Source organism: Helianthus annuus, chromosome 8 (genome assembly GCF_002127325.2).
Source record: "Helianthus annuus cultivar XRQ/B chromosome 8, HanXRQr2.0-SUNRISE, whole genome shotgun sequence".
Lineage (NCBI taxonomy): Eukaryota > Viridiplantae > Streptophyta > Magnoliopsida > Asterales > Asteraceae > Helianthus > Helianthus annuus.
The window spans coordinates 153,334,524-153,345,584 of record NC_035440.2 but is presented as its reverse complement, the minus strand read 5'-3'; the positions used below and the strand labels follow the sequence as shown (position 1 = coordinate 153,345,584).

At 35.6% G+C, this 11,061-nt stretch overlaps 1 protein-coding gene across 2 annotated transcripts; it reads right to left on the bottom strand.

The window, feature by feature from the left end:
- Positions 1–2,457: 2,457 nt before the first annotated feature.
- LOC110873671 (NADP-dependent malic enzyme) lies at positions 2,458–9,419 on the bottom strand. 2 transcript variants are annotated; one of them, XM_022122663.2, is made up of 19 exons: positions 9,315–9,419; positions 7,343–7,390; positions 6,696–6,841; positions 6,489–6,609; positions 6,096–6,322; positions 5,906–6,011; positions 5,762–5,827; positions 5,521–5,688; positions 5,355–5,438; positions 5,180–5,278; positions 5,050–5,097; positions 4,662–4,715; positions 4,355–4,453; positions 4,166–4,255; positions 3,679–3,756; positions 3,481–3,555; positions 3,317–3,407; positions 2,763–2,891; positions 2,458–2,690 (listed from the first exon to the last, which is right to left on the bottom strand). In XM_022122663.2, exons 1-19 carry the CDS (start codon positions 9,357–9,359, stop codon positions 2,602–2,604), a joined length of 1,863 nt encoding a protein of 620 aa, XP_021978355.1. In that variant the 5' UTR covers positions 9,360–9,419; the 3' UTR covers positions 2,458–2,601. The 2 variants fall into 2 exon arrangements, with proteins under 2 accessions (XP_021978355.1, XP_021978354.1); XM_022122662.2 differs by lacking the exon at positions 9,315–9,419 and having other exon boundaries at positions 7,343–7,548.
- Between the last annotated feature and the right edge of the window lie 1,642 nt (positions 9,420–11,061).

Here is an 11,061-nt window from a genome sequence, read left to right as displayed (position 1 = left end):
TTTGGAGGATTTTGTCAGTCGCTTCTTGCAGTAGCTCAGGACCGGTTAGCTGCGCATCTCCGATCTCATGCCACACAATTGGCGATCGACATTTTCTTCCGTACAATGCCTCAAATGGTGCCATTTGTATACTAGAATGATAACTGTTGTTGTACGAGAATTCGAATAAAGGTAAGTATGCGTCCCAATTACCACCGAAATCTATGACACACGAACGGAGCATGTCTTCAAGGGTACGAATCGTTCTTTCAATCTGACCGTCGGTTTGGGGATGAATTGCAGTACTTAGATTAAGCGTAATACCGAGAGCAGATTGAAACGTTTCCCAAAGACGCGAGGTAAACCGACCATCGCGGTCAGAGATGATGTCGCGAGGCGTCCCATGTCGTCAAATGATCTCGTTGGTGTAGATTCGGGCTAATTTTTCTACCTTGTAGTCTTCTCGAATTGGCAGAAAATGAGCAGATTTAGTCAAACGGTCAACAACAACCCAGATGCTATCGTGATCTGAGATGGTACGCGGGAGTTTCGTTATGAAGTCCATGGCTATACTCTCCCATTTCCACATGGGAATCTTGGGTTGGACGAGTAAGCCAGAGGGTCTTTGGTGCTCGGCCTTGACTTTCGAGCAAGTCAGGCATCTTGAAACATAGAGAGCGATATCTTTCTTCATGCCCGGCCACCAGTACTTGTATCGGAAGACACGTCCGATCAGATGTTCTGGTCGAACGGTCGTATGATCGCTCCGGCGGGAAAGGCACTAGAGGCTTTTAAAGCGGCGATATCAGCATTATCGAAGGAACATACTTCTTTTTTAGGTTCTTTGAGAAGGTGCTGATCTTCAAAGGTTGGAATAGAGTCGGCCGTGTGTGATCGTGTTCGACTAGCCATAAGGGAACAATGGGGTGTTACAGAGAAAAATAGAGAAGAAAATTGAGAGAAAATACCTGAATGTTCTCGGATTATGGTGATGAGTATGAAAAGAAGTTGAGAAGATATAGGCCAAAGATAGGGGGTGTTGAGTGATTTTCGCTTGGGGAATTGCACATTGTCACATCAACCGTCCTATCGTTTTAATTGCCTCGATCGACGCGTAGAGTTTAAAATATATCCGTTTGAATTTGGGAATTCTAACCGATATATTTTGGGGACAATTGTTATGGGTGGTTTTCTGAACCCATATCCTGGAATTATATACTGACTTTATTATTTCTGATTATGATCAGGATACCGGATCAGGATATTGATAACATCCTAATGCAGTATCCTGGCAGTTACTAATTATTCACGTGCAGGTCATGGCTGCAGGCTCATAACGTTCATGTGGACTCATTCTCCTGAAGACTCGCTCTAATCAGTTGGAAAATGGACATTGAAGACGGGAGAATATGTCTCTAACGTTCAAAAGGGAATATTCCTAGTATCCCTAGTTTATAGGAGAGTTTGTTTAATACTTGTAACTATAAATAGAAGGCCAGATCGTAGGAACACACACTTCACACTCTCTGCTCTCGAACTCACACTTCTTTTTCTTGCTATTACGCACTAACACTCAACACCTGTAATCGTTGTACCACTTAGCATCAATCTGAGCCTTATCCTGCACTGTATCCTGAACATTGAAGTAATAAGAAGAACAAGGCAGCCGGCGATTGTCAGCTCCCGGGGTTTTATGCCGGAGATCTATATTAATCAAGGGCTTTCCTCGTATATCCTGTGTCCATTTTTTTCTTTTTCAGCTCATTGTTTGATTGTTGATATAGTTTCATATCCTGAGACTATATCCTGAAACTGTTTTTGCAAACTAACAAACCAACTTATTTTTCACAAGCATTACTACTAGCACACTACCTCACAAACTAATTTGATCACTTAATTGTTTCGATAATTTTTTACCAAAACAACCATACCTGTATTTATTGATTTTTACCTTCAAATATCATACCGTATGGTACGAGCATTTTCGGTGCCAGTATCTAATTTCGATGATTTTCCGGATCGGTACTTTCGGTGCCGTTACCGCTACCGAGCTCATCCAAATTTTTAACGTGTTAGCAAACTGAAAACAACCGAATTTCCAACATGTAGGACGTGTGGGTCCTATTATTATATATTAGATTATTTAAAATCGTTTTTTTATGACGAAGTGACTATCATTACCACGTCATTTTTATTTATGTTTTGATATTTGTATCTACTTGCCGTTGCCGACACGCGTTTTGCAGACATTAGATCCCCGCCGCAACGTGCGGGCGTAAAATCAACTAGTTTCTTTAACTTTTGGGTATGTTAAAATGGTCTTTCTCTCATGCATTGTATATAATATAGATATATTTTCTATTTTTAGTCGTTTCCTCTCTGTTTTTTCCCTTTTGTATTACATAGAAAGCAAGGATATAGAGGCTCTAATGCTCTAAGATCACATAAAACCTACAGGTTATCACATAAAACTACAGGTTTATATGATTGTTTTTGAGCATAAAATTAAGTAATCAATACAAGACTTTGTACAATCAATGTAATACAATACTTGAATCACACAACGTATAACCTTTAAAGTAATAAAAACCACTACTAGTCAAACACATTTAAACTAAAGAATTAACGATAGTTGCGGTATTTCGGAGAGTACATGCAACTCTCCGCGAATTTAACTAGATCGCTGGGACGGGGGAGGTGAGATGCCAAACCTAAAAACACAATGAATGTTATGAGTGAGAACTTCACAACACAAAATGATTTTAAGATTTTATAACACTTACCATATTCATATGCTCTTGAAGCCACCTTGGCCGCAATAGTCGCTGAAATCTTTCTAATATTCTTAAACCGAGGATAGATAATACCCTTGGCGTAGTCTTCTTCGGTCACTTGTGATGCTAAAGCTTCAGCTATATGTTTGAATAATGTAACAGTCAATAAAGACTATTACATACATAACTAACAGGTTGGATAATGGGTCAAAACTGAAATGAGTTGGGTCAGGTTGGCTAGCATACTCTAAACTGTTATGACCTACTGCTCATCCTGATTAGTTTTTTGCATTTACCCATTTGACCCGTAAAGACTCATTGCTTTTTATTTCATTTCCACCGGCCTTGTTTGATAATCGTGGATGTTTGTTTGTTGAAGAAAAAAGAATTTTAAACCCCACCCCACCAGTATAAAACTAGAGATGTAAGGTAGGTATTATTTTTAGTGACGTGTCTTTTTTAGTTTTACGCGTCCTACCTAAGTGGAGATGGGACCCATAAAGTGAAATAAAGCTGCATGTAAGTAACGTCATGTGGATTATGAACTGTAATTTTGCCTTTACCTGCTGCCAAAAGAAACTCATCATGCACTCGGATCGCACCACACATGATCAATCCTAAACCAAATCCAGGAAATATGTAAGCATTGTTTGCCTACATTTGAAACAGGAAAAATGAGCACCACTATGTGAAATTATTTAAGTCATTTCTCGAGTAAAGGCTAAACCTGTCCAGGCACGAACTCTTTGCCATCATATATGACCGGGTCAAATGGGCTTCCACTAGCAAAGATTGCATGACCCTACATATATTTTAGTCATTTCCTGAAAGTATTCACATCCTAGTTGCTAGGGACTTTTCATACAACAGTTCGTATACATGATGTTTGCACGTGACGAAGAATGGAGAACGGTGTGTAACTTACATTGCTCCATGTATAAGCTTCTTCAGCAGTACACTCAGATTGTGACGTTGGATTAGAGAGCGCCATTATGAGAGGTTTCTACATGCCAACCCATCATATTAAATCTTGTGAATATTATGTAAAATGTCTACATGTAAGTAAAATGGGCCGGTGGGTAATGTGTCAAAACATGTAACTTTTAGGTACGAAAACGTATTGTTTAGTGTTTTTTCCTTAACTAACCAGTATGTCAAAGATGATTAAAAGATTAAATTATCTCAATAATAATGTAAGCTTATGAATAAAATGATTTTGTGGTCTACAAATGCACTTTCGATGACTTTTAACTCGTTTGAGACATGTTCGGCCCGTTTCATTCCGGGTTTTTCTTTCCCATTATACCCGTGTGACCCACTAGAGATAAAACATAATCAACCCTGTCGTAATTACGAGGTCACATGTACAAAATCTTAATTGTGTCAAAGCGAGATAGAAAGAGATAACTAACCGCATTGATAGATGACATTGCCTCGATAACTTCTTTTGTAAACTGTTTCCCGACTCCCGATGTTCCTATTAATATTGTTGGTTTGATTGCCTGTGTTAACGTAAACAACCTTTTATTAGCGTTTCATAAGGAGTGGTATTGCGGCCAAAAACGAAAAGAAAAATGTTATATGAAGATATACTCATATACCTTTACAGCTTCCAAGAGTCCTGTAACCGGTTCATGATCATGAGCCCATGGTTGCTTAAACTGTTGAAGGGAATCTTTACGCGAGCTCACGACCAGTCCCTGCATTAAGTTTATCTTATAATGCATACAACACCTTAAACTATTGTATTCAAAAGATAAAATTATTGTTGGCACTTGGCACCATAATAATAATTTATAAAGCATCTAAAAATTTGGACAATTGAGCCGATCCGATCATTTCAAATGGTAGCAAAAAAAAGTACCAATTTTCATCTGCCCATTTTGCAACCTTTAATATTTTGCATACCTTGGAGTCAACAAGCCAAATTTTCTTTCGAGAATCTTCCACTGTCAACTTTGTCTGCAAATAACATATTATAAGGCTAAGATCATCTAACTAAAAAAAAAAAATTACATTATTACTGTAATGTAATAGTATAATCTTTGTAACCCTATTTGACATCCTATTACTAATAGCAAAATTTTGGACAAAAAATGTTCAATTCAATCTGGACCGTTTTGAAAGCCTGCTCAACCCACTCAGCATGTCCATTTTGGCACCTCTAGTTTTTTATTCATAAAAATCAGTTTTCAGAAATGTGACACGGTTGTTAGTTTAGCAGAAATGTGTCATATTTATTCCAAATTTTCCACACTAAAAAAAATAGCAAGACCAAGAATCATGGAGTAATTACCTTCTTCAATATCTCAAGTGAAATAAGCTCTGCTATTCCAGTACCGGCCTTTACAACAAAAGAAGCTGAATTTGTGTACACATTTTATATAGAAAGAGAGAAATTGGTTAAGGAAATATTTGATGCTGACCTCTCCGGCACCTAGAAATAGGAATGTATGATCGGAAAGAGTCCCCCCAATTAGTTTCAAAGCCGAAAGCAAACCTCCCAATACAACACATGCCGTACCCTTCATAACATTGAAAGAGGGGCAACCATGTCAAATTCAGGTGAGAATTCGATCCATTTACTTACGAATGGGGTACCTGAATATCATCATTAAAAACAAGATGACTTGTTCGGTATTTGATCAGCAAATCAAAAGCATTGTGGTTGGCAAAATCTTCAAACTGGAGAGACAAAACAGATTCATGTTTAGACAGATTAGTTAAACCAAAAGTAAGTTTCAAGACAAGAAACAGGTAAAAGGACCTGAATGAGGACTTTTTCTCCATAGTTCTTCTTGACTGCACTCATGAACTCGTCTAACAGCTCGTCATATTCCTCTCCGGTTGCTCTTTTCTGTTTGAGACCAGTGTAGAACTCATCGTTCAACAATGTCTCATTTTTGGTGCCGACATCAATGGTTACGGGCAAGCACTGCAAGTGAACACCCATTCTTTGAATGCATTTAAAATAACTAGCGTGACTTGAAACTAAAGAGAAGACTTACAACTGAAGGACGAACACCCCCAAGTGCTGTATACAGGGAAAGTTTTCCAACTGGTATTCCCATCCCCTGTGCATTTTACATTCATTAAGATTAGAGAGTAAAAAAGAAAACAGAAATATATGCAAAGTGCATTTCCTAAAGCACCTGGCAGCCAAGGTCGCCTAGCCCCAGTATACGTTCACCATCGGTTACAACAATAACTTGGATGTTCTTCTCTGGCCAATTCTTCAGCACCTCAAGAATCTTTCCCCTGATTGATAATTTCATGGAAGGATGACAGACGCAACACGAAAAGAAAAGAATTAGGTAGACGGACAGACAGACAGATACATACTTGTCTTTTAAACTGATGTAAAGTCCCTGCGGACGGCGGAAAATGCTGCCATACTTCTGGCAAGCTTCACCAACTACTGGGGTGTAAACTACTGGAAGCAGTTCCTCAACGTTATCAATGAGAAGCTTGTAAAATAGTTTTTCATTCGTCTCCTGAAGATCCATCATGGCTATGTATCTATGCAATGGAACTTGGTATTGGCGGAGTATGTTCAAACTTCTTTTTGCCTATCAACAAAATCAGAGGGTGTTTTGTTATATAATTAGTGGCAACACATTCTTGTTGTCTGAACTGAACCGAACCGTATCCAAAGCTGGCTTAACTTCACGGTGGAGTTCTAATAAAGTAGTCAGTCAGTCAGTCAGTCAAGAAAGAAAAGGAAGTTGGAGTTACCTGAAGCTCTTGAGTTAATACCGCTGGAGGCAAAAGGCCACGCAAGAAATGAGAATCTCTTTCTTTGTCGGTAAAAGCAAGTCCTTTGTTATGTTGCGGGCTGCGCAACAAAGTGTGCCCACTGAACACACAAAAATGATACTCATAATTTAGCAAAAGTTGTTCTTTTTATGATATGGAAAAGATAACTAACTAAATTAAGGTGACCTGGCAACAGAGACAGCCCAAGGAGTAAAAGGTTGATCATCATCATCATCATCATCATTGGTAGTGTTAGTATCATCTACATTACCTTCTGCCATCACTGACAGATTACTCTTCCTCTGCCCTCTATCCCCCAAAGCACCTAACAACTGTCTCTACAATATCAGACAACCTCAACAATAACAAAAACACTACCACTTATGTCATCGTTATGTTATGAAAACTACACCCCCTTACCATAAAAGTCAGTTTATATAATAAGATCATCCTAGTGACCAGATAACAAACAAAGTGAATATACTAACATAAAATATAAAATATGACAACTTTATGATCTTGTGTCACATAAATAAACCCAGAAATTATTTGTTTTAATTTCTTTTACCCAAGCTTAACTGTATAGAAAGTGAACTCCGGCCAAATCTAAAAACAATAAAAGGGAGTGCAATTTATCTTTAATATTTATTTATTAAAGATAAAAACACACCCAACAGAATATTTATTATTAAAAAAATGATTAACGCCCATTCAATCTAGATTACTTGTATAAAACGAAATGAAAAGTTATTTTGTCTTGTGATTCAAGAAATGCCCATGAAAATTTTCGACATTTTGTGTAATGTATATCTACGGAAGCAATGAGATTGTACCAGAGAATTGAGTCTCTTGAAGGATGACGATGAAGTGAGCATCAAGAACTGCAAAGGAAACTTTCTAGAGTTAGTTTTGTTGTATGTTTGGAAAATTTTTGCCAGCATTTTAGAGGGGGGTTCCAAATAATAAAAGTTGAAGGCTTCTTCCGTTTCTTTCTCCTTTTATTTCTCTCTGTCTCTCAGTAGATAAGTGAAACGATTGGACCGTATGTAATTTTGCCTCCTACCCTTTTTAATTAATTGCTTAAAAACTCACTGATAACTAACAGTATCAGTTCGATTCATTACATTATCTCTACAGTATAGTAATCAATACGGATTTTACATTGAACAAAAACCATAAAAACGAATATTGATACCGGTACCGATGTTGTACGGACAGTCGGACACTATTATTTAAGTTCGCCACAATACCCACTTGAATCAACTTACGATACCAAGGAATATATTATTGCTAATGCAACTCCATATTCAACAAAATTTATACCGAAACATCGATAAACTATAAAAACGAATATCAGTAGCAATGTTTTTCGGATGATATCGGTTCCATTCGTCACAGTTAAGAAAAAAATCACTTATGTTTGACCCGTTCGCCTTTTGAACAAAACATTTTTATGACATGATATTATATTATTAGAATGATAAAAAGGGTAAACAGGTTTATTATATATATATATATATATATATATATATATATATATATATATATATATATATATATATATATATATATAGGGTCGGCCCTAAGAATTCGTGTACCCTTTTCGAGCTTGAAAATATGTGTCCTTAGGCCTTAACGAAATTGGGTATTGGGCTCACTAAAGGTTTAAACCTAATGCCAAAGGGGTTAATAACTAGTCTAAACCATAAGCCTATGTTGGTGTTTGTATGGGTGTACCCTATTAAAAAATAGTTTACATATACATATTGGGTTTTTTCATAAAAAAACGTGCCCCTCGAAATATCGGGCCCTGGCCGGTGGTCCTCCCCGCCCACCCCCAGGGCCGGCCTTGTATATATATATAAACTAAATCGTAGGGTAGCTTTGACCACAACTACGTTTAAGCTTCGATTACTTGTACATTGTTATTCACAACTCGTTTTTTAGTAAAATCAGACGTAGATAAAAAATAAACATGTTACAATGGCATACCCGAAACTTTAAAAGAAATTGTATCTTGATAACTTAAAGTTATAAAAGGAAAACAAAATATTGTGAACGGTAATTACATATACTTCAAAAAAATTAAGTTACTATTTGTTGAAGAGTCAATGTCGGCATCGACATTTACATTTACATTTGTTGTATATTTAAATAAATTTTCATTTGCAAGAGATATTTTATACTAATTAGCGGTGAATACATTTATTTATACGTAAATATAATGTTTGTTGAGTAACTAGATTTATGGTGTTTCAATTAGTGAATACCTAATGGTTCCTAAATTTTATGCAATTTTTATTTGAACCCATCATTGTATAAACGAGCGTACGACCAATTGTTTTAAGTAGAAAAGATGGTAATCACATAAACGCTTGCAGACAGTGTCTATATAAACGAGCGCACGGCCAATTTTTTCAAGTAGAAAAGATGGTATCACATAAACGCTTGCATACAGTGTTAAAAAGATATTGTGTGAGAGATAAACATCGACGATTATGTAGTTACATAACTGATTTATGTATTACAGTTAAAACAACAGATACATAACTGCTTCATGTATTAGAAATCAAAGAAACTACTTGCTTTATGTATTAGGAATCAAAGAAACTACTTTTAAGCTCTTGGTTATCAAGTAGATAAATCATAAAAGTAGAGGCATTCATGATACTGAAAAGGATATAAGTGGGAATATTGAAACTTTAAATCGAAATGATTCACAAATACATAATGCAAGGACACAATTTTTTGATATTTAGTTAACCCATTTGGATCCAAAAATTGATGCGTGAATTCATAAAGTACCTTTAAAAGCCAGCCAATGCAATTGCTAATAACTTGATAAGACATGGTGATTAGGGGGATATCAACGAGGGCAATATAATTGGTGTGATTAAAACACACATTATGTAAACGGCACTCAATATATGTACAAAGAATGATAATAGAATATGGCAAAAGCAAAGATTAATAAATGGTAATGAAATGGCAAACCCAAAGAATGGCGTATAGAATGAGAAACAGGGATTCCAAAAGTATGGAACATTGTTCCTTTCTTTCATATTTTCTTTTATTGTTTGAGGGGCCAATTTAAATTGTAAGAAACTAGTGTGATTCTCGCGCTTCGCGGCGGGTTTTTGGTCGGCATTGGTTCAGTACGTTAAGATACCGGTACGAAATAGACACTTGTAATAGCAACCGAAAGAGATAAAAATGAATAGAAGTGTAAATACAACTTTGTTTTCAATGGAATATACACCGGGACGTCGACACAACCATAAAAATGAATACTGGTATCGATATTGTTCAAACATGCGGTTCGTTACGATAATTAACAAAAATTAAAACAAAATAAACATTATATTTGACCCGTTCAATTTTGAATGAAACTCTTATCGAAACGTAGAAAAAAGCAAGTACGTCGCAACGGTTTATACGAACTTTATAACCCATTATATCATATTATTAATATGAAGAAAATATACATCACATATATCAAAAACTAAAGTGTGAGGTAGTTTTGATGAAATGTACGTTTGTGCTTTGATTACATATAGATTACTATTCACAAGTCGATCTTAAATAGACATTAAAAGAAATAAACATGTCAAAAAGGAATGCATAAATTTTTATTAAGTATCGTAAAGAAAAGTATAGCGGAAATTATTTGTAACAATTAAAAAATGATTAAAAATTATAATAATAAATTAACGAAAAAATTAGACAAAAGGCATTTGACCTAGGTATGTTTATTTGAGAAGAAATTTTAATTGGGAATAAAAAAATAAAGGGTACAAATGTAAAACATTAAATAGTTTTTCTCTCATCTTATTTATTATTTATTTGACTAATTATTGAGTCATAAATGCTATCATCATTCACACTAAATTTTTTTGCCTACACACATCAAAAGTTATCATATACATTCTGAATTTATTTTCTCCACAATCCGAAATTTATCCTACACAACTCATAATTTATCCTACACTCTAAATTATTTTTTTTAAATATATATTTTGAAAATAAGTTACAAATTTAAGCTTTTATGATCTGAGAAGATAGTAAACTTACTACCGTAAAGATAATGTCTCCAAATCTTGAGGGCAAAAATTATCGCTCCTAAGTCCAGATCATGCGTTGTATAATTTTCTTCAAGCTTCTTTAGTTGTCTAGAGGCATAAGCAATCACCTTTTGATGTTGCATTAGCACACATCCAAATCCTAATTTTGAAGTATCACGGTATACTATGAAATCTTCAATTCCTACTGGTAGGGCAAGTATTAGTGCATGAATGAGTCTTTGCTTCAAAATCTTGAACGTTTCCTCCTGTTTTGGTCCCCATTCAAACTTAACTAATTTGCAGGTTAGCTTGGTTAATGGAATGACTATTCTAGAAAAATCTTGAATAAAACGTCTATAGTATCCTACCAATCCAAGAAAGGTTTTTACTTCTGTTGGTGAATTAGGGACTTTCCATTTGGTAATAGCATCGATCTTTGTGGATCCACATGAATTCCTTCATGATTAATTAAATGTCCAAGAAATTGTACC

Coding starts and splice junctions, on each gene's coding strand:
- LOC110873671 (XM_022122662.2), bottom strand. CDS start 7,450: ATGCTGGCAAAAATTTTCCAAACATACAACAAAACTAACTCTAGAAAG. Junction 6,323..6,488: donor TATTAACTCAAGAGCTTCAG/GTAACTCCAACT, acceptor TTTTGTTGATAG/GCAAAAAGAAGTTTGAACAT. Junction 5,098..5,179: donor TATTTCTAGGTGCCGGAGAG/GTCAGCATCAAA, acceptor TTTGTTGTAAAG/GCCGGTACTGGAATAGCAGA.